This window comes from Ictalurus furcatus, chromosome 1, assembly GCF_023375685.1.
Source record: "Ictalurus furcatus strain D&B chromosome 1, Billie_1.0, whole genome shotgun sequence".
In the NCBI taxonomy this organism is placed as follows: Eukaryota; Metazoa; Chordata; class Actinopteri; order Siluriformes; family Ictaluridae; genus Ictalurus; species Ictalurus furcatus.
Genome location: NC_071255.1, coordinates 39,072,434 through 39,096,655, shown reverse-complemented (window position 1 = coordinate 39,096,655; position 24,222 = coordinate 39,072,434). Strand labels below are relative to the sequence as shown.

At 41.9% G+C, this 24,222-nt stretch overlaps 1 protein-coding gene across 1 annotated transcript; it reads left to right on the top strand.

Annotated features, from left to right (window-relative positions):
- The first annotated feature begins 3,096 nt into the window (after positions 1 to 3,096).
- slc17a7b (solute carrier family 17 member 7b) lies at positions 3,097 to 22,297 on the top strand. Its single transcript, XM_053638196.1, has 13 exons — positions 3,097 to 3,255; positions 10,439 to 10,685; positions 11,063 to 11,181; positions 13,449 to 13,563; positions 13,735 to 13,822; positions 13,975 to 14,061; positions 14,782 to 14,924; positions 17,978 to 18,127; positions 19,040 to 19,172; positions 20,720 to 20,830; positions 21,036 to 21,163; positions 21,787 to 21,856; positions 21,979 to 22,297. Exons 1-13 carry the CDS (start codon positions 3,191 to 3,193, stop codon positions 22,266 to 22,268), a joined length of 1,746 nt encoding a protein of 581 aa, XP_053494171.1. The 5' UTR covers positions 3,097 to 3,190; the 3' UTR covers positions 22,269 to 22,297.
- Positions 22,298 to 24,222: the final 1,925 nt, after the last annotated feature.

Sequence of the window (24,222 nt, the reverse complement as noted above, 5' to 3'; positions counted from 1 at the left end):
AGAGAAGGGTTTGGTGTGGTGTGTGTGTGTAATTGGGGAATCAGGTTGTCTAGGTTGCGTGCTCCTCCCTGGAAAAGAGGTGATGTACAAACACAGGAAGCTGAGAGTCGGAACACAGAGAAGCACCTGAGCTGCAGGTACGCACATTATTTTTAATGCACACACAATATATACACACACGAGCTGGCAATATTTTTGTGTGTAAAGCGTTGGCTGCATATTTTACTTTTCTGTAACCTGTAAGTACTAAAATGTATTTGGATGTGTAACTGTGGTGTGTGTGTATGTGTGTGTGTGGTTTTTAGAGTCGGTGTACTGATTTAGTGCTTGTAATGATACTAATGGACTACACACACACACACTATAATACTTGTATTATAGTGAAAACAAAGACTTGTATTGTCTCTCAGGTATGTTTGTGCGCACACTTCTGGGAGTGTGTGTGTGTGTGGCACTTTGTGTGTCTCAGAACTCTGACTCCGCCTCTGATGCTGAACAACACACTCCTGAGAAGCAGAATCCCATCACACGCAAGCAAACCTGTAAGACACACACACGCACGCACACATACATGTGCACACGCATGCACACACACACTCTCACATTTTATCATAGCTCAGTATATTATCACACTTTTGTATTTTATTTGAAGTTTGTGAGAAAGACCTGAACCTCCAAATTCTCTATAGATAACCTTCTATCACCTTGTCCTACACCATCCACTCACAAACTCCACCACATCCTCCACCCACACTGGCCACCCAGAACCTCCACCACACCCTCCACCCAGATCAATCACCATACCCTCCACCCAGAACCTCCACTTTCCCGCTTTATCCACCTCCAGCCAGTTATATACAGCTCCATCCTTGACCTGAGACAGAACCACACTTTACATTCACTTTAATCTGTACAGAAGTTTCATAGGTGACACCATGGGAACAGTGTTTTCACTGTGTGTGTGTGTGTGTGTGTGTGTGTGGCAGATGTCCATGTGAATAACAGGCTGGGTCTGTTTATTGCCGCTGCACTGGGAACCATGACACTGATGGGAGTGATCTACTGCATCTACAATCAGTTCTACACCAGACACCCGTATACACACACACAGCTGCAGGAGACGGGTACACACACACACACACACACACACACAGCTACAGGAGACAGGTACACACAGACACAGCTACAGGAGACAGTTACACACACACACGCGCGCGCACACACAGCTACAGGAGACAGGTACACACACACACACACACAGCTACAGGAGACAGGTACACACACACACATAGCTACAGGAGACAGGTACACACACATGCGCACACACACACAGCTACAGGAGACAGGTACACACACAAACTCTGACAGGTCTCTCTCCGTCTTTTTTCTGTTTCTCTCTGTCTCTCTTTCTGTGTCTCTCTCAGACTCATCAGTGGATATGGGTGGACTGTCCCCTCCTGTTTTCCATAGTTGTGGACGAATGGATGGATGGATGGGGAGAGGGATGGGGAGAGGAGGAGGAGGAGTGAGTTATGGTTCTCTCTCTGACACTCCCTCCATCATCACTGTTCCTCCAGCTCTCTCACCTCCTCCTCTCGCATCACCCTTTCCCCCGCCTCGCCCACCTCGCCCCGCCCCTCTCAGAACAATCTCTGCCCAGGAGCTGCAGAAGAACTTCCTCTGACATGCCCCACACTACACAGAGCTCGACCAATCAGAATAGAGTGTAGTAAAGTAGCAAAGGCTCTCAATCACAGAGCTTGACCAATCAGAGTAGAGTGTAGTAAAGGCTGTCAATCACAAAGCTCAACCAATCAGAGTAGAGTGTAGTAAAAGCTGTGTTAAGGTGTCTGATCATATTCCAATTTAAAATGAGTGTCTTTCAGCCACTCTGTAAAAAGAGAGAGTGTATGTGTGTGTGTGTAAACTGTATTGTGTGGTTTTATTCTTTAATAAACCCCTGATGATGATCTTCACTTAGTTTCCCAGAAGGTCTGCACTGTGTGTTAGTTATACACTGATATAGTATAATGTAATGTGTAGATGATTTTACTCCTTTGTCACTTGGTGATGAAGACGTTATGTTTCTCTCCATGTATCTGAGATTCTCATTAGTGCGATAGAAAGAGTGTTTGAATGTTTTTTTAGTATTTGTATGGAATTAATATTGTAACCAGCAGATGAACTGATTTGAATTTGACCCAAACAGGCTCAAGGTCACAGCAAGGTCACTGTCTGAAAGGACTAGACTTGCTGTATACTGTAGCAAGTCTAGTCCTCTCAGACTGTGACCTTGAGTGACATTTACGGCCCTTATTCAAAGTGACTTGCGTTTATCTCATTTATACAACTGAGCAGGTAAGGGTTAATAAGAGAGTATAAGTAAGAGAGGTTAATGGCCTTGCCTAAGGGCCCAACTGTGCTGAGATTTGAACTCATGACCTGATCAGGAGTCCAACATCTTAACCACTTAGCTACCACTGGCCCAGTACACAGTGAGAGGAAACATCGTTCCTCCAGGAACATGCTGCTACATTAAACAACACACTAACCACATGAGACACAGAGCTAAATAACACTTACACATTCTACATAAAGTGCACGTGCAGACGTGTGCTAACACAGGACAATACTGAACCAGGACAATACGGTACTACTGAATCAGGACAGTACTGAATCAGGACAATAGGTACAGTAAGAGACAGTGTAGTGATCAGTACATAGTTATAGTGTGGAAGTGTCTGATATAACAGGAAGTGCAGAAGAAACTTGTCAGCGGTTGAGTTCTGCTTGGGTTTTTTTTTCCCTTTCAGAAGACCATTTCATTTGCAATTATTATAAATATTTTTAGCTGTGTAAATAATTTTGCCATATATTTCCAGAGAAGATATTATTTTAAAAGGGTGAATGATTTGTTAGAGGAACCTCCCAATGTCTGAGTTGAAAATAAAAACAAACTGGAGGACAAGAAACTGATTTATTCTGTACTGATTCTATTCTAATTTAAAAAGACACACACACACACACCCCTCTATAGTGAGGTATCGCGCGCCCTCAGTGCGCAGGTGCGACACAGTGCGGATTAAGGGGATAACCGGGAACAGAGGCGCGCGTGCACGAGCAGGAGTGAGTTAGCGCGAGAGGGGGTAGCAGCAGCAGCAGCACGCGCCGGTCTGTCCCGGAGGGTGCGATGATGGAGGTCCGACCTGACCGGTTTAAAGGGGAAGCGGCCAAAGTGCTGGCGAGGATCCACCGGTAAGAATTTCCATAAACTGTTCTGGGTATCTCACGCACGGCATTTTTTATTTCTCTTTTTTAAATGCATTAAAACGGAGTCTCGCGCGCGCGTTGTAGGTGTTAGTTCAGGATAGCACTTCAGACGCAAGGACATGGACCAGGATTAGCGCGCGCTCACTCGGAAAGGTGACACAACTTCCTCACGCACCTCATTCCTCTCTGTGGATCAGTCGGGGAGGGATCGCGTTCCATCCGCGCGCATTTTATTTCTGTCGAAATATATACACACCAACGGTGTGTGTGCGTGCGTGTGTGTGTGTGTGTGCGTGCGCGTGCGTGCGTGTTAACTAGATTAACTTGATTTGTATGCTATTTATAACGGTGACTCGTGCAGCCAGTGACGTCACATCTCACCTCCAGTGAGTAGCGCGCGCATTCAGAGGGAGAGAGCATCTCTATAGCTATTAATACCTAAAGCTAATGTAAAGATCAATAGAACTGTCTACCAGGGGCAAGGAGAGAAATTCACCGAACAGACGCACACACTATCATTCTCTCTCTCTCTCTCTCTCTCTCTCTCTCTCTATCTCTCTCTCTCTCTCTCTCTCTCATACACACGCACACACACACACACTCTCATACTCTCTCACACACTATCATTCGCTCTCTGTCTCTCTCTCTCTCTCTCTCTCTATCTCTCTCTCTCTCTCTCTCTCATACACACGCACACACACACACGCACTATCATCAGGGCCGGTTCCAGTCATTTGGAGGCCCGCTCCCCAAACCCCTCCTCCCCTCCACCTTTCGGAATAAATAAAAAGCACTAGAAATAAATATGATTCCTTACCTTTTTATTTATACATCTGTTATTAATATTTGTATATTTTTACTTATATGTCCATACTTGGAAACGTTAACTAAGGCAAACATTAAAAAGAATTAAAGAATGAAAGGTTATCATGGCCAGAGGCATTCTTCTGCTTTTTTGAAGCAAAGTCATCAATAACTGCTTCATAAGAAATCTGTTAATGCTGATTAAAGCAGGTCCACTAAACTGTTCCTGATTCACCGTGGGGCACAGGTCATTTTTAACGAGCTTCAGTTTTGAACATCAGTGCCTTTATCATTTTTTTCCTAGCTGGGTATAGACAGGGTTTCCCCCTCCTACTGAACCAATGTAGACTATAAAAATATTCATATTATGTATTGCAGTGCAATAACACAGGCATGGGAGGGTTACTTAAAAATATATTTCCTTACAGTTACAATTTACTTCATAAAAATTTCAGTAACGTAATCCAAGTCTCACAATGTGAAAGTAATGTGATTATTTTTGGATTACTTCAAGGTCATATGTGTAAATAAAGTCAATAGAAAAGCAGTATGATCTAAAATACTTTTATTTAGAGCTTAAACACATTCAATGTTTGGATCTGTTTTAATAAAAATAAATACATTTGTTGCTCATGTGAGTCACGACTGGCGAGAGAGAACCAGAACTATAATCATGCAGCTGTTTATATCGTGTTCTGTTAAAAGCAGGGCTCCAGACAAAACATCTATTAAGGAGCCATTGACTTCTGTAAGAAAAAAAAAAACAGGCGCCAAATGATGTTTTAAAGTGCCACATAAGATTGAACTTACGTTTAAAATCCCGTGATGTGTGTACGTCTGACCTCCTTTTACAGCCTCAGCATTTTCATCCAAGTTCACTTGAAGTGAGAGCTATAAATCAGAAAGAAATGTTCTTCATACAGAATCTGAGCCGTGTCTCTGACCGTAATGATGTCAGCATGACATGGAACTGCTTTTTTTATTAACAGGTGTGTCATCAGCATTTCTGCTCAACAGAAATGAGGATTGTTTGAAAAAGTCTGATATTTTTCGTTTTGACGTCTTTCTGATGTGGAAAGCTGATCCTCACTTTCCCAGTGCGTATTTTGAACACTGAAACTTTCATGCGCAGCGTCTCATTTTATTACATCAACACAACAAATGATGTGACAGTCTACTGCTCACAGAACACGCAATTAAAAAGATATTACATGCAAATTTTTAATCAGAACTTGTAAATTTATATTGTCGCCAACGGCGATCTCGGCAAACACATCATTCACAAATGAGTATTTCTGGTCGTGACCGTTTTAGGCGCAGTCTGGAGCCCTGCTAATGTTTATTACCTTTGGTTTTAAATGAAAAAAAAAGGTAATCTTGATAGTATTCCAATTTTTTACTAAATGTACCTGTAATCTGATGACTTTGTTTTTGACGTAACTGTAACGGATTACAGTTACCGGTTTTTGTATCCCGATTATGTAATGCCGTTATGTTTTGCTTTAGTATTTTGAAAGTCAGCTCCCAACGCAATGTCACTGCACGTGTGAATTAAAAGTGTCTGACAGTCTCGACACGTCAACGGCGCTTGCGCCCGTTTGAACTCAGAATAAACTAAATTACGCTGATCGACAGAACAAGGCCCAGTTTATTTTTAGAATACATTACAATCATTCCAAAATAGATGATGAGAACTCTCATACCTGCATCATGAGATGCACTCTCCAGGGCTCCAGGCAAAAAAAAAAAATCTAGGAGCCATTGGCTCCTAAACCCAAAATATTTAGGCACCAAATCAAATTTCCAGGAGCCAGAATATAGTGATGTCACGTGACATATGATGATATCATTGTTAAACGTATACCTCACACTGCCTTTTCTTTCCCCTCTGTACTGTCTGCCTTTGTTTACTCTGCATCCCATAGTTTACACAATGTATTCTTTACATACACAATATGTGTAATGTTCAGTATATCATATTGAATCATATTACCGTAAATACTTAAATGTCCAGTCATTTGTTTCTTTTTTTCACTTTTTTATTCAACTATGTACAATTAGTTGTTTCCTGCTTATTCAGGCTCAGAGTCATGTAGGCTGCATTGAATTTTATTTTCAATTTCCTCATCTCTTTTTCTGTGACTTTATCATTAGCACATTGCACTGGTTTCACGATTGGGGTGGCACGAGGGGCAGACCTAGCAATGACACAATCCCTGGCGTTCTTATGTTTTTTACTGTCACCATTCTTCTTCACGGTTTCTTTATTAAAATGACTCGAAACGGTAATGAACTCTGTTTTACCAGCAATATCTTGTCCTGCTTTAGCACAAAAGGTGCAGTACATTTTCCCATTGTCATAATGTAACCAGGCGAACTCTTGTAGCCAAGCTGGTTTAAACAGTCTTGTCGGGATAAGAGCCGCAAGGACGGGAGAAGGGGACTCGACTCGCTGCGCTTGGCTGTCATCATCTGTAAAAGACTGTACACCGATTGAAACAGGCTGGGATAACTCAAATGTCACTTGAGAAGTTTCACTGGTCGAGTTAGTCTCAACATCGTCGGCATCTGATGTAGAGGAGGCAGGGTTTGGACGGGCAGGGAATGAGAAAGTCTGATATTTTTCTTGTCAGCTGGCTGTTAGTTAACTACGCAGTTAGCTAGCCTACATACAGTATCTCACAAAAGTGAGTACACCCCTCACATTTTTGTAAATATTTGATTATATCTTTTCATGTAACAACACTGGCACCCTGTCCAGGGTGTACCCCACCTTGTGCCCGATGCTTCCTGGGATAGGCTCCAGGTTCCCTGTGACCCTGAAGAAGGAGTAAGCGGTAGAAGATGGATGGATGGATGGATGTAACAACACTGAAAAAATTACACTTTGCTACAATGTAAAGTAGTGAATGTACAGCTTGTGTGAAAGTGTAAATTTGCTGTCCCCTCAAAATAACTCAACACACAGCCATTAATGTCTAAACCGCTGGCAACAAAAGTAAGTACACCCCTAAGTGAAAATGTCCAAATTGGGCCCAAAGTGTCAATATTTTGTGTGGCCACCATTATTTTCCAGCACTGCCTTAACCCTCTTGGGCATGGAGTTCACCAGAGCTTCACAGTTTGCCACTGGAGTCCTCTTCCACTCCTCCATGACGACATCACGGAGCTGGTGGATGTTAGAGACCTTGTGCTCCTCCACCTTCCATTTGAGGATGCCCCACAGATGCTCAATAGGGTTTAGGTCTGGAGACATGCTCGGCCAGTCCATCACCTTCATGCTCAGCTTCTTTAGCATGGCAGTGGTCGTCTTGGAGGTATGTTTGGGGTCGTTATCATGCTGGAATACTGCCCTGCCACTTTGTTCATCGTACCCTTTCTCTTCATACATTCAGAGGGTGAGACCCAGTTTAAAATGGTGACATTAATTGGTGTCACTACAGGTGAGTGACAATTCATCTATATCCAATGGACAGAGAGCCTATTCTTTTGCTGCCCTTCTTGATTGGTGGACCAGCAAACAGGGGTGTTACGGTTATGGAGGCCCCGCCTCCAAGCCTGAGGCCCTAGGCAGTTACCTACTCTGCCTATAGGTAGCACCGGCCCTGACTGTCATTCTCTCTTACACACTGAACATCTTGTTTATTCTGCGATATGATTGCTCCAATTCAGTGCTCTGAAGCAACCACTTCTGACAGGAACAGTAATCAAGGGTCAGGATCTGAAAGGATCGAGCCATGAAGCCTTACTCTTATCCATTTTGATACCTTGAATGTTAAGAATGTAAATTAGAAAGACGGTTGTGGGTTCATGAAATTAACACTACTCAAGTTTAATATTAAATATTCATTGTCAATTTTCCAAGAGATGAGAAAGTGTCACCCTGACATGTTGTACGTGTTGTTGATCATGGGCTGAGAACATGAGGATGTAAACGATAACAAAAACATTCAGAACATCTCTCAATACTTCGGTCACTAATGCTTGAAATACAGAGGGGGCACTGACCTGCCATCGGATGCGATTAAATATTCATAGTGACCCGAAGCTGTGATGAACGCCATCTTCCGCTCATCCTCTCTGATCCAGATATAATCGCACACACACTGTGTAAATCTAGTGTAGTGAAGATTCAGGGTCCTTGCAGCAGTTCTACTGAGGGTGTGGGGACCAGGACGATAACGAGGCTCAGAACTTACAGCGTGAGGGACTGAACCGGAAGTGGAATGGTAGAATTCTGTAGATGGTGATATTGGCAGAGAGGGGTTGTGTAGTTTTACAGCAACTTTTTAAACAGAAATAGAGGGTATCATTATTAATGTAACATAATCCTAAGCATTGTACTTGGTGGACCCAAACATTCAGTTATGCCCCATTCCTCATTATAAATCAGTACCTGTCTCACAGCTCTCTTTTGCTGTCTGTCTCTCCAAATCCTTTCCTGAAATACTCCTTCCAGTGTTCTCACAGCCAAGGCAAATCTCTCTCTTGCTCTGTCTCTTTCTCTCAGTGGGATTACTGATTCCACGTAAGATGTTGCTCATATCAATCTGTTATTTCCTTCCAACCATCACACACACACAGGTTAGTGAGTATACAGTAGTTTAAGCATATGTATATAAGACGTATCTCAAGAAACGCAATCTTGATCCTGCTATTTTAGCTAATTTTAGACCCATCTGTAATCTACTCTTTCTCTCTAAAATCTTGGAGAAAGTAGTGTTAACTCAAATACAGTCTTATTTGAGTACAAATCTTATTCATGTATTCATGAAATATTTCAGTGTGGTTTTAAAACATTTCACAGTACTGATTCTGCTTTATTAAAAGTCTTAAATGATATTTTACTAGCAACGGTTTCTGGGAATGCTGTACCTTTTAGATCTCAGCTCAGCAGTCGACATTGTCATGGACTACAGTTCCCAGCAACCAATGCACCACATCATCAGTGTCACATGACCACCTGCACCTGAATCTGTTTCATGTTAACGAGCAACATGTGTGTGTGTGTGTGTGTGTGTGTGTGTATATATATATATATATATATATATATATATATATATATATATATATATGTATATATATACACACATATATATGTGATTGGCAAACAGTATAAACTAGGCAACAATAAAAAAAATTAAAAACCAGAAACAGGATCAATATCAGAATGTCAGAATGACATGTCTGGTAGCTTGGACACGGAGTGTATATTTAGTGGTGAGCTGGAGACAAGGGTCTCTGCAGGTCGGAGTAATGGGCATGTGGAAAGGTATGGGCGTGCGAAAGCTAGGGTGCCACATTGTAAGGCTATTTCAGGTGACCGAGAGCACTGTCGGTTACACATACAGCCGTAAGTTAGTTTGTAGTGCTGCAGAGATGAGGTATTTTTGTAGGCCAACCCAGAAGTTAGCATCACCCTGGTTCCCTCAACAAATATGGCTTTTGGATTATTGCAGAAAATAATATCTGTGACCAACAAAAGTTTGATTGTTACACGTTTTTTTCATCAACATCATCTTCAAAAATGTACACAACTTTTATTAATTTTGAAGCCTGAATACAATCAACAGAAGTGAAAAGCTAAAGTTAGGCTATAAATGAACTACAGCACGGTCACATGACTTCAACGTCACCACCGCTAAGCTTCCAGCAACTCTCTCAATTTTTATTTAAAAACACTACAACTGGAAAATACTCTGATAAATAACTGATAAATCTACAAGTTGGAATAATTTGCAGGAGCACAATGAGTTTTCCTGTTCGGCGTGATAACGTTTAATGTCCCGACAACCTCTTAGCAAGCGTCTTTCTCAAGCTTAACAAAATCATGAGTGGTGTCGGAGAGTATTGGGTTTGCAGTGGCCATGTTTGTGTTCTGGGAGATGTAGTGTCACGCTAATTCCGGTTTAGAGGTGAGATTTACACTCAGTGCACTGCTGAGAACTTATTTTACTTAATTTATCACACACTATCCTATGTGTTATAATCTCTACTGCTCTCAGCCAATCAGAACACACTGTACTACTCTCAGCCAATCAGAACACACTACTACTCTCAGCCAATCAGAACACACTGTGCAGGACTGATATTAAAGTGGCTTGTTAGAGGAAAAGTGAAGAGACAAGATTAGAAGTGCTTATTAATAATTCACGTTCACAGCAGTATTAATATTTAATCAATGTGAATTGACACCACCAATCTATAGTTCTAAAATTGTGTGTGTGTGTGTGTGTGTGTGTGTGAGAGAGAGAGAGAGAGAGCAAGAAACTGGAGGTTATGTAAAGTAATAAAGCTGATAAAAGACGGATGTAAACATCTCAGATCTACAGATGTAAACCTTCTCTTCCACTCACTCTCTCAGTGTGTTAGAGAAGCGTCAGGAGGAGGATGGAGGGATTGAGCTGTGTGATGGAGGAGTTCAGGTGGAGGAGAAGGTGGAGCCCATGATAGACTGTACGTGTTTTGGTTTGCCTCGGCGCTACATCATGGCCATCCTGTGCGGTTTGGGCTTCTGCATCTCCTTTGGCATACGCTGCAACCTGGGAGTGGCCGTAGTAAGCATGGTGAACGACCACACTACCTACAGGGGGAATAAGGCCATCAGAATGGTGAGTGTGTGTACATTTTAAAGTTTGCCTGTCTGTCTCTGGGTGTCATGGTGGTACAGCACAAAACGTTGTCTCCTCACTGCTCCAGGATCGATTCTGAGTCACATTTACTGTCACATGTTCTTCCCGTTCCTCCGGGTTCTCCGGTTACCTCCCACAGAAACATGCCAGAAAGTGAATTGGATACAACGGGTCTACTGTAATGGACCGAAATCCCAGCAATATTCCTGCCTCACACCCAGAGTTCACAGCATAGACTCCAGATCCACCACCACCCTGACCAGGATAAAGTTCTTAAAGAAGATGTATGCATGATTTCTGTCTTTATTTAGCTCTTTCTGTCCCATCTCTCTGTTTTTGTTGTCTTTCTTCCATAGAGAGCTCAATTCCTGTGGGATCCGGAGATTGTAGGTTTGATTCACGGCTCATTTTTTTGGGGTTACATCGTCACTCAGATTCCTGGAGGATTCATCTGCCAGAAATTTGCAGCCAACAGGTCAGTGTTCAGTCCAGTTCAACTTAGTTTTCTTCAGACCGCCCATCATTGGTGCTATTCAGAGCTTTCAGTATGAGACGCTTGTTGGATTCACAATCACCAATTCCTTATGTTATCATGAACACATGTAGAAAAATAAGTTCTTGATTGTTCAACTCAACACATAAACTACATGGCTGAAGGTTTGTGGACACCTGACTGTCACATCTATTCAATTCAATTCAGTTCAGAGCTTTTAACAGTGGTCATTGTCCCAGAGCAGCGTTACAGAAATATATAAATTCAGGATATAGATTTTAAATCACCTCAGCCAGAGGTGACGATGGTGGGGAAAAACTCCCTGAGAGGATATGAGGAAGAAACCTTGAGAGGAACCAGGTTCAAAAGGGAACCCGTCCTCATCTGGGTGACACCAGACAGTGCGATTATAAATAAATACACCCCTTCTATAAATGTGCCAATACTACATGCTCAAATAGTGCAGTTGTATAAGGTTAGGTGCAGAAAAGAATTTCACTATACTGTATATGGGACAAATAAATTCTTCTTCTTCTAAATCAGCAAGAACAGGACTGGGTCAAAACCAGCGAGTAAAATAAAGACCACAGAAAACCAGGGCTAGGAGTTGAGAGCAACAGGTGCACACAGTAGGAAAACAAACCAATTAAGAGAAGACTTTGAATACAAATACTAAATACTACTACTAAACACAAATACTACTAAAACACCACAGAACCACATGTCTCTTGTCACCGTGTGAAACATGATGTTACATAATGTTGGGTTTGTTTTGTTTTTGTATATTGTTTTACCAATTTTACTAGGAGTCAATGCAGTGTGGATAAAATCGGGGTGGTGTGGTCATATCTTCTGGTTCTAGTTAGGACTCTTGCAGCTGCATTCTGTACTAACTGGAGTTTGTTTATGCTCCTACTGGAACATCCAGACAGTAAGGCATTACAATAATCCAAATGATAGACTGGAGTCAATAATTACTCCAAGGCCTTTAACTACTGCACAAAACGGAAAGACCATCCAGAGTTACTGTGAGATCAGAAAGATTACTTCTAGCTACACGTGGTCCTAGTACAAGTTCTTCTGTCTTATCAGAATTAAGTAAAAGGAAGTTAATTTACATCTACGAACTGATAACGATTGGTCAAATAAGACCTGAGCCAGGAGAGAACTGTTCCCTTAATGCCAACAACATTTTCTAATCTATCAAGGAGAATAGTATGATCTATAGTATCAAAAGCTGCACTAAGGTCAAGTAATACAAGCAACGAGACACAACCCTGATCAGAGGTCAGTAGTAGGTCATTTACTACTTTAACCAGCGCTGTCTCTGTGCTATGAAGAAACCATATGTGGTTTTTCCCCAAATTGTTGCCACAAAGTCTGAAGCACACAGTGGTCTAGAACGTCTCTGTACGCTATAGCATTAAAATCTCCCTTCACTGGAACTAAGTTCCAAACATTGTTCCAGCACGATATAAAGTGCACAAAGCGAGCTCCATGAAGACGTGGTGTGTGAAGGTTGGAAGAAGGTAGAAGAACTCGAGTGTCCTGTACAGAGCCCTGACCTCAACCCCACTGAACACCTTTGGGATGAACTGGAACTGGAGTCTCCTCACATCAACATCAGCACCTGACCTCAACCTCACTAACGCTCTTGTAGCTGAATGATCACTAATCCCCACAGCCACGCCCCAAAATCTAGTGGAAAGCCTTCCCAGAAGAGTGGATCACATTATAATAGCAAAGAAGGAATAAATCCAGAGTGGGATACTCAACAAGCTCATATGGGTGTGATGGTCAGGTTCCAACAAAGCTTTGATGTTTCATGTGTGGAATTCACTTCACGTTTAACTTTGTTGAAATTTGCGTCATTAACCAATAGCAAAGGAGTGTGAGATAAATCTAGGAAGTCCTTCATAGAGCGTCACAGTAAACATTACAAAGGACTTTCTTTATATACAGAACACTGCTGTTGGTAAATGATGCAAATTTCATGCAAGACAGATGTTCACTGGTGTGAATTTGACGTGAGTTTGAGGTGACTTTCCCCACGTGTACACACACTCCTAACACACACCTGTACCTTTTAGTGTCATTTTTGTGTGATGAAATTATCTGCAACAATTGTGTATAACTGTGTGTAACATTGTGTAAGTGTGTATAAGTGTGTGTAATAATGTGTGTATAACTGCATGTAACATGGTGTGTGACTGTGCTGTGTGTTTGTGTGTATGTATGTGGGTTTGCAGAGTGTTTGGTTTTGCGATTGTTGCCACGTCAACGTTGAACATGCTAATTCCGTCAGCAGCTCGTATTCACTACGGGTGTGTGATAGTAGTGAGAGTGCTGCAGGGACTGGTGGAGGTAGCACACACACATATCTCCTCATTGTATGCATGTGTATGTTTGTGTGTGTGTGTGTGTGTTTATATTATTATGCGCTATATTATTATACCATTATTTTGAGTGGCTGTCTTGAACAGCTGTTAAAATGGCTGGCTTTATGACATCACATTCTGTGATTTTATGTTTTAGGGTGTGTCTTACCCAGCATGCCATGGGATCTGGGCTAAATGGGCTCCACCCCTTGAAAGAAGCAGATTGGCTACAACAGCGTTCTGTGGTAAGGTCATAGTTCTCACACACACACACACACACACACACACACACACACATACATGGACACACTCATGCTCACTACACATGCATGCTCTACACACACGTACACAAACAACATACTCTCCTGTGTTAATGTGTGTCTGTCTGTATTTGTAGGTTCTTATGCTGGAGCTGTGATTGCGATGCCGCTAGCAGGAGTGTTAGTACAGTACTCAGGCTGGTCCTCGGTTTTTTATGTTTATGGTGAGAGAAACACAGTTACACAGTGTTACACAGGTTAATTCTGTCTCTTATTTCCTCATGTCCTGTGCACCATTCATCCTGCATTCTCTAATACTTTCTTTATATAGTTGTATTCTATTCTTATTACTCTATTACACTGTTCCTGTTACACTGTTCCTCTTTTAAGCTGTTCCTGTTACACTGTTCCTCTGTTACACTGTTCCTGTTACACTGTTCCTCTGTTACACTATTCCTGTTACACTGTTCCTGTTACACTGTTCCTCTTTTAAACTCTTCCTCTGTTAAACTCTCCCTCTGTTACACTGTTCCTGTTACACTGTTCCTCTGTTACACTGTTCCTGTTACACTGTTCCTCTGTTAAACTCTTCCTCTGTTACACTGTTCCTCTGTTAAACTCTTCCTCTGTTACACTCTTCCTCTGTTACACTGTTCCTCTGTTACACTGTTCCTGTTACACTGTTCCTCTGTTAAACTCTTTGTTACACTGTTTCTCTGTTCCTTTGTAACACTGTTCCTGTTATACTGGTCTTATACTGATGCATTATATTTCAAATATGTATTGTGCAACTTGGAAATGCTGGCCTAATGCGTGAACACTTATTATCTGCTTATATAAGGTACTTCTCTGCCTTTCTGTAAAGCGACTTTGTGGCATTGTCCATTCTTAAAAGTGCTGTTTCGATAAAGTTGAAGTGTGTGTGTGTGTGTGCTTGTGTGTAGGTAGTTTTGGGATCTGCTGGTACTTGTTCTGGATTCTGGTATCATATGAGAGTCCAGCTACTCATCCAACCATCACACCAGAAGAGAGGAAATACATCGAGGAGGCCATCGGAGAGTCTGCAACATTTGTAAACCCCCTGACGGTACACACACACACACACACACACACTTCATTGTCACAAGTAGGCAAGTTCTAATCAAGCTACCGTCTTCTACAAGCTCCTGGTCCTGTCCAGATCCTAGTCTGTCCTCAGCGCTGTGGCTGTCTCATCGGGGTGAAAGTACTAATGATGTCTTTGTATTGTGGGTCCATTTATGGCATTTGGCAGACGCTCTTATCCACAGCAACTTCCAGAAGTACTTTGAGGTCTCTATCAATAAATGCATCCTGATACTGGTTCACTAGGTCACAGAAACTGGGGAGGTAATATAGGAACAAAAGCACAAAGACAACACATGTTTTATCTTTTTTTTTTAAATTCACGTACTAATTTAAGTACTTTGGGAAGAGGTAGGTCTTTAGACAAGGTTTGGAGACTACCAGTGACTCAGCTGTTTGGAGATCTAGGGGAAGTTCATTCCACCACCTAGGTGCCTGAACAGAGAAGAGTCTTTATGCAGGTCTTCCTTCTATCCTGAGAGATGGTGAGAGTTTAGCAGTGCTAGAAGATCGGAGGGGGTGTGGTGCAGTGTGGGGTATGATAAGTGCTTTAAGGTATAATGCTGCTTGAAAGTTTGTGAACTGTTTAAAATTTTCTATATTTCTGTATAAATATGACATAAAACATCATCAGGTTTTCACACAAGTCCTAAAAGTAGATAAAGAGAACCCAATTAAACAAAGGAGACAAAAATAATATACTTTTTATTGAGGAAAATGATCCAATATTACATATCATTGAGGAGTAAAAGTATGTGCACCTTTGCTTTCAGTATTTGGTGTGACCCCCTTGTGCAGCAATAACTGCAGATAAACGTTTGGGGTAACTGTTAATCAGTCCTGCACATCGGCTTGGAGGAATTTTAGCCCGTTCTTCAGTAAAGAACAGCTTCAACTCTGGGATGTTGGTGGGTTTCCTCACATGAACTGCTTGCTTCAGGTCAGGACTTTGACTTGGCCATTCCAAAACATTACCTTTATTCTTCTTTAAACATTCTTTGTTCCATCAATGATGCCGAGATGTCCAGTCACAGATGCAGCAAACAGGCCCAATCCGTGATACTACCACCACCATGTTTCACAGATGGATAAGGTTCTTATGCTGGAATGGAGTGCTTTCCTTTCTCCAAACATAATCCTTCTCATTCAGTTTAGTTTTATTTGTGTAGCACATTTAACAGTGGACATTGTCCCAAAGCAGCTTTAAAGAAATATATCAATTCAGGATATAGATTTTAAATGAATTAATTTATCCCTCCATTGCCAAGGTCGTCAGTCTATGTCCATCCCAATCGCTGCCTATCTGGCATTGCACCCGACCCCCACCCTTCACCTTGTGGGTGGTGGGTCCACAAGTGAATTCTATGCAGACATTTTGGGCTGAGCCCAGCCGGGTTACGTAGGTCGCCCGGCCACCAGGTGCTTGCTGTTGAACACCATCCCCAGGCCTGGCTTCTGGGGGCAGCAGTTACCTTTAGTGGAGGAGTTTAAGTACCACAGGGTTTTGTTCACGAGTGATGGAAAAGGGGAGTGTGAGATTCACAAGAGGATCACTGCAGCATCTGCAGTATTGAGAGTGCTGTATCGGTCCATGGTGGTGAAGCGGGAGCTGAGCCCTCGGACAGGACTTGCGGTTTACACGTCAATCTACCTCCCCATCCTCACCTATGGTCATGAACGATGGGTAATGACCGAAAGGACAAGATCGCGAGTGCAAGTGGCAGAAATAAGGTTTCTCCGCAAGGTTGCTGGACTCACCCTTAGGGATAGGGTGAAGAGTTCAGTAATACAGGAAAGCCTCAGAGTAGAGTCGCTGCTTCACCGTATTGAGAGGAACCAGTTGAGGTGGTTCAGGCATCTGATAAGGATGCTAGCTGGGAGGCTGCTGTACAGCTCTACCGGGCACGCCCCACTGGGCGGAGACTCCAAGACTGACCCAGGACACACTGGAGGGATTATATCTCTGGCTGGCCTGGGAATCCCCCAGGAGGAACTTGAATCTGTCCCTGGGGAAAGGGAGGTCTGCCCTGCTTAGTATGCTGCCACTGCGACCCTCACCAGGACAAGCGGTGTAGAAAATGGATGGATGGATGGAACTTGTCCCTAATGAGCAGCCAGAGGCGATGGTGGAGAGGAAAAACTCCCTGAGATGATATGAGGAAGAAACCTTGAGAGGAACCAGACTCAGAAGGGAACCCATCCTCATCTGGGTGACACCAGATAGTGTGATTATAAATAAATATACCCCTTCTATAAGTGTGCTAATACTACATGGTCAAATAGTGCAGTTGTGTAACCAGGAAATTCATTACAGTTTCTACATGAAGTCTGTTTTGTTGAACTTCTCCACTGTTTACTGATGGAGACTTGAGTGCAGAACTGTTTGTGGTAATTGTAGTCGTAAAGCCAGCATAACTGTTCATATGAACTGAGGTCCAAAGCCATCTTTATGGTGTTTAAGAGGTACCATCCTCAGAAATATCAATGATCTTTAGTCTGCACCATGTGGGGACATCCTCAGCAGCAGCATGTGACTTCCAACTGATGAGAACTCCAACCAGAAGTAGGACATCAGGATGAATCAGGCAGGTTTCGAGAGCAGAAGGGGTCAGGATCACTGGTATCTCAGGAGTATCATGTGTAAGTGACATGGTGATGAATCACCTGGGATGAACAGTTGCTGGGATTAAATTTCAGCTGATGAGCTGCTATCCCTGATGAGATTTCTGCCAGAAATTCTGAGATCTGAGCAGGAACATGAGTGTCTGAGTGAGGGAAGGTTAGGATGAGTTGAGTGTCATCCTCATAGCAGTGGTATGAGAACCCATGTGAGGATATAACCTCACCAAGAGATTGAATACAGCGGGAGAACAGAAGCGGACTGAGTACTGAGCCTTGTGGGACACCAGTGGAGAGTCTACGTGGATCAGATGTGGATCCGCTCCACGACACCTATGAAATAATTTATTTTTCTTTTATTTGAATTGATGGTAACGATGGTGATTGTGATGATGATGATATTCTTCCTCTCTGTAGAAGTTCAACACTCCCTGGAAGAAGTTTTTCACCTCCATGCCTGTTTACGCCATCATTGTTGCAAATTTCTGCCGCAGCTGGACTTTCTACCTGCTGCTAATCAGCCAGCCAGCTTATTTCAAAGAAGTGTTTGGATTTGAGATAAGCAAGGTATACTTTATACACACACACACACACACACACACACACACACACAGCATTCACACTTTATACTAGAGGCTATTCATCTGCTTCCAGGTGATTGTAGTGAGATGTTTAAATGGTAGTGGATATTACAGTACCTGAATCTGGAGGAGACTGGTTTGGTGGCTGGAGTTCTCAAGGTGTTCTTAAAGACTAAGTCAAGACTCAAGTACCATAGGATTTGTTGGTTGGTGCTGTGTTGTCATTATTCCTGTGAGAAGTTAGCGGTTATGTATCATGATAATGTTACAGGGGACACTGGTATTGTTATTGTTATTGTTATTGCAGTTACAATGGAATTTAAAAGGAGAAAAAAATTTATGTCTCAAACATATGTGTTAAAAAAGTGATATAAATGAGATTTATTTGTCAATAATATACTATAACTGCTATGTCCATATACAGGTGCATCTAAAAAAAATATCATGGAAAATTAAAGTTTTTTACTGTAGTTTAATTCAAAAAGTGGAACTTTCATATATTTTACATTCATTACGCCTTTTTTGTTTGAACCTCGATGATTACAGATTACAGCCGTAAGAATTTATAATACAGAAATGTGGACCTTGTGAAAATATGTTAATTTATGCGCTGATACTCAGTGCGGCGTGGCATGGAGGCGATCAGCCTGTGGCACTGCTGAGGTGTTCTGGAAGTCCAGGTTGCTTTGATAGCGGCCTTCAGCTCGTCTGTTTGTTGGGTCTGGTGTCTCTCATGGATTCTGATTTCTGTGAGCTGTAATCCGTAATCATCAAGTTTAAAACAAAAACAGCTGGAAATATTTCCCTTATGATATTCAAATTTTAAAAAATATAAAATCTCTCTCTCACTGTCTCTCTGTCTGTCTCTCTCTGTCTCTCACTCTGTCTCTCTCTGTAGGTTGGCTTCCTTTCAGCTCTTCCTCACTTGGTCATGACCATTGTTGTTCCCATTGGTGGTCAGTTAGCTGATTATTTGCGCTGTAACCACATCATGAGCACAACCAACGTCCGCAAGCTCATGAACTGCGGAGGTGTGTATGTGTGTGTGTGTGTATGTGTGTGTGTGTGTGTGTGTGTCTGTGTGTGTGTGTGTATGTCTGTGTGTGTGTGTAAGTACACATGTTTGAAAACCAATCAAGTGTGCGTACACATAGTTTTGTGTGTAAACTGTGCATCTGCTCATTTCTCTGTGTAGAATGTGATTCAGGTTTTGTTTGTACCTGAGAATTATTCCCACACACTTCTGACCATGTGTATGAAACGGGTAATAGCAGGTAAACTGATTAAGAGGAGCTTCCTTCCCACTTACCCACGTCTATCATATCAGCACAACCGAGAGTAATTACGGCAATACGATAGTAATAATTATGATTTTGTTGCACAAAACAAGGTCCATGAGGAATGGATCATCCGTCTATATCGTTGGGGGTGTTTCTTTATGCATATGAGCGTGGCCGTGCACGAGCACGTCATTTTAGACTGTGTGGTGTTTATCAGTGGCCATCGTGTACAGCTGTGTGAGGAATACCAGTATTTACCCACAAATTTAGGACTTTTTTAAGACCTTAAGTTTTAGACTACCTCAACACTCTCCTGAAGGTTCACGTTCCCTCACGCAATCTGAGATCGATTAATGACCGACGCTTAATAGTACCTACTCAGTGTGGCTCAAGGTCCCTTTCCAGAACCTTCACACTAACTGTTCCTCAGTGGTGGAATGAACTTCCAACCTCAATCTGGACCACAGAATCTGTCACTATCTTCAAAAAACAGCTAAAGACCCACCTCTTCTGTGAACATGTAACTAACCCCTAACCTACCAACCCCTCATTATCCTTAAAAAAAACTTACTCTGGCACTTACACCTCGACTCTGGGTCTCTAGAACTCAATTATAAATCTTGTATGGTAGCACTACTTGTATTGTTCTCTGCTTGATATATCACTTTGCTTGTATTTTCTCATTTGTAAGTTGCTTTGGATAAAAGCCTCTCCTAATGAATAAATGTAAATGTAAATAAATGTAATGATAATAGTAATTATTCAGTGTGTGTGTGTGTGCGTGTGTGCTTGTGTGCGTGTGTGCTTGTGTGTGTGTGTGTGTGTGTGCGTGTGTGCTTGTGTGTGTGTGTGTGTGTGTGTGTATGTGCGTGCGTGTGTGTGCTTGTGTGTGCGTGTGTGTGTGCGTGTGTGTGTGTGTGCTTGTGTGTGTGTGTGTGTATGTGCGTGCGCGTGTGTGTGGGCGTGTGTGTGCTTGTGTGTGTGTGTGTATGTGCGTGCGTGTGTGTGTGGGCGTGTGTGCGTGCATGTGTGTGTGTATGTGCGTGCATGTGTGTGTGTGCTTTGTGTGTGTGTGTTTGTGTGCGTGTGTGTGTGTGCTTGTGTGTGTGTGTGTGCGTGCGTGTGTGTGCGTGTGTGTGCGTGCATGTGTGTGTATGTGTGTGTGCTTGTGTGTGTGTGTGCGTGCGCTTGTGTGTGTGTGTGTGTGTGTGTGTACGTGTGTGTGCATGCATGTGTGTGTGTGTGCTTGTGTATGTGTGTGTGTGTGTGTGTGTGTGTGTGTGTGTGTGCACACTTAGGGTTTGGACTGGAGGCTACGTTCCTGTTGGTTGTTGGTTTTTCTCACTCTAAAGGAGTAGCCATCTCTTTCCTTGTCCTTGCTGTGGGCTTCAGTGGCTTCGCCATCTCAGGTAAACTCTCGAGAACATTTGGGAGAACTACACACAGCTGATTTTAATCATCTGAAAATGGAGCTCGTAATATGTACTTCAATAGCTGTGTAACAGGACTTAAATGTCTGGGCTGTAGGTTAAGTGCGTTAGTGTTAAAGAGTGAGTTTATAACTAGTAACTAGTATTTATAGTTTAGGGGTTAAATGTGTGTTTCTCTCTGTAGGGTTCAATGTGAATCATTTGGACATTGCCCCTCGTTACGCCAGCATCCTGATGGGCATCTCTAACGGCGTGGGCACTTTATCAGGCATGGTGTGTCCTCTCATAGTGGGAGCAATGACGAAACACAAGGTACACACACACATACACACACACACACACGCACACTAAGCTAAGCTATATGCTTTTTATTGTTGATATTTGTAAGAAAAAAGTCATTATGTGTGTAAATGTGAAGTGGATATATACACTGTAATATATTAAATAACAACAAAAGTGTCCAAATACTTATGGTCCACTGAGTAGCATGTTCGTGTAAAAACTCCAATGGATGTTTTCTCAGTTACACATGACCTGAGTCAGTTCAGGGTGCCACCGCTCACCTGCCCCACTGTTCGCCAGTGCATCTACACTCCACTGCTATTGGTTAACGATGTAAATTCCACCAAAATTTAATGCAGAGCCAAAGATCACACAAATAACAGCTATTCTGTTTGGAAAAGAACATTTCCTGTTCATTCTTCAGGCTGAATTTGATGAATTGTACTCTGAGCAGCTTTACCCATAATGCACTATGTGTATCATTTCTATTCCTCACTCTCCATCCATCACTCTATCTCTCACAGGTGTGGTGTCAATACATTTTTTCCTCATCTTTTACTCATTCTAACACAAACACATACATTCCTCCACTGTCTGTGTCTGTCTGTCTCTCCAAACTGTCTCTCTCTCGCGCTCTCTCTGTCTCTCTTTAGACACGAGAGGAGTGGCAGTATGTCTTCCTCATTGCTTCCTTGGTTCATTATGGTGGTGTTATCTTCTATGGTCTGTACTTCATTCCTTCATTCCCTCCTTTCATTTCGCTCATCTTCCTTGATCATGATGACAGAGATGATGTCAGAGATATCAGTGATGATTTCATGTAAATGATGTCACTTCCGCCACAGGTATTTTTGCGTCTGGAGAGAAGCAGGAGTGGGCTGAGCCAGAGAACACCAGCCAGGAGAAGTGTGGAATTCTGGGAGAAGATGAGCTAGCCAATGAGACAGAGGAGCTGTACAGAACAGAGGGAAGGGCCTACGGGGCAACTGGCCACTCACGGGACCACAAGGGGGTGGATCTTGGAGGGGGTGGAGCCAGCTGGGCCTCTGAGTGGAACAAAACGGAGGAATATGTTCAGCCGGATGGAACGAACAGCTACCTGTATGGAGGAGAGGAAGAGAGAGAGCTCACATAGAGATAGAGAGAGAGAGAGAGAGGTCACAAAAAGAGACTGATATATATATATATATATATATATATATATATATATATATATATATATATATATATATATATGATTACATTTTTATCCGGGGAGAAAAGTTAGGTTTATGCAATATAACCGAAGGAAAATGAAAATAGTAAAGCAATGGTGTGTGTATGTGTGTGTGTGTGTGTGTGTCTGGGTGTGTGTGGGTGTGTGTTATGTTTCAAGCTAGGTGTGTAATAAATTATAATCGGAGCAACAAAATATAACTTTTATCTATAAAATATGACAAAATATAACTTTTTCATAGTTAAGAATATCTAAAGAATAACTAGTGTGCTTCCTTTCTTTCAGATATGTTACATACTGTGTGTATGTTTGTACACTTATATACAATATTTAAAGTAAAACACTGTATTTACACATTTCCATTATTTAAGAATAAAAATATGGAAACAAGCTCATGAATTCTTGTATAGTAAAAAAAGACCACTTTAATGCTAATGTGGTTTGGCTAACTTGTCATGTTTTAAGAGGACAGAATTGTGTGTGCTCGGCCTGTAGTCTGTGCTCTAGCTTTATTCCACTCCCTGGTGTTGACCCACTCCTGTTTTGACTGTAGACTTATTTTTTTTGTGGTTATGTATGTTATACTAGTATAAAGAACTACAGAAGAGGATTATCGCCCTCTTCTGATAGGTCAGTGAATTGCAGCATTAAAACAGTTTCCTCTTGATCAATATTCAGTCACTAATAAATACAGAAAATAAATCTGTTCATTTAATTTACATTCATTTAATATAATATGAATTCAAACAAATGAATAAATACTTGACTCTCTGTTAGTCACACGTGATGTTTGTGTTTATGAATCCTTATAGCAGGTTTTTACAACCCCAATTCCAAAAAAGTTGGGATGCTGTGTAAAATGTAAATAAAAACAATGCAATGAAACCTCATAAAAACGTCTATTATAATAGAACATAGAAAACATTTAAAATGTTTAAACTGAGGAAATGTACCGTTTTAAGAAAAAAATAAGGTAATTTTTAATTTGATGGGCACAACACGTCAAAAAAGTTGGGATGGGGCAACAAAAGGCTGGAAAAGTAAGTGTTAGTAAAAAGAAACAGCTGGAGGTTAATTGGGAACAGGTCAGTAACATGACTAGGTATAAAAAGAGGATCTTAGTGAGGCGGAGTCTTTCAGAAGTAAAGTCGGACAGAGGTTCACCATCTGTGAAAAACTGTGTCTACAATTTGTGGAACAATTTCAGAATAATGTTCCTCAACGTAAAATTGTGAAGATTATGAATATCTCATAATCTACAGTACATAATATCATCAAAAGATTCAGAGAATCTGGAGAAATCTCTGTGTGCAAGGGACGAGGGTGAAAATCAATATTGCATGTCCGTGATCTTCGGGCCTTCAGGAGCCACAGCATTAAAAACAGGCCTGATTCTGTAATGGAAATCACTGCATGGGCTCAGAAACACCTCCAGAACTCATTGTCTGTGAACACAGTTCACCGAGCCATCCACAAACACTTATTAAAGCTCTATCATGCAAAGAAGAAACCATGAACATTATCCAGAAACGCTGCCTTCTTCTCTGGGCCAAAGCTCATTTAAAATGTGGAGAACTTTTCTGTGGTCAGACGAATTCAAACTGGAAATTCTTTTTTGGAAACCATGGACGCTGCGTCCTCTAAACTAAAGAGGTCTAAAGAGGAGAGGGACCATCTGACTTTTTTCAACGCTCAGTTCACAAGCCTGCTTAGAGCTTATGGATGGATAGCTTGCACATCTGGAAAGGCACCATCCAGATTCCATCCCATCTTTACTTTTGAGAGACTCTGCCTCTCTAAGATCCTCTTTTTATACCCAGTCATGTTATTGACCTGTTGCCAATTAAGCTCCAGCTGTTTCTTTTTACTAACA

Excerpts from the sequence above, each read along its gene's own strand:
- slc17a7b (XM_053638196.1), top strand. The coding sequence starts at position 3,191 with ATGATGGAGGTCCGACCTGACCGGTTTAAAGGGGAAGCGGCCAAAGTG. Across the intron at positions 14,062-14,781 it reads CTCGGTTTTTTATGTTTATG|GTAGTTTTGGGATCTGCTGG; the intron begins GTGAGAGAAACA and ends GCTTGTGTGTAG. Across the intron at positions 14,925-17,977 it reads CATTTGTAAACCCCCTGACG|AAGTTCAACACTCCCTGGAA; the intron begins GTACACACACAC and ends TCCTCTCTGTAG.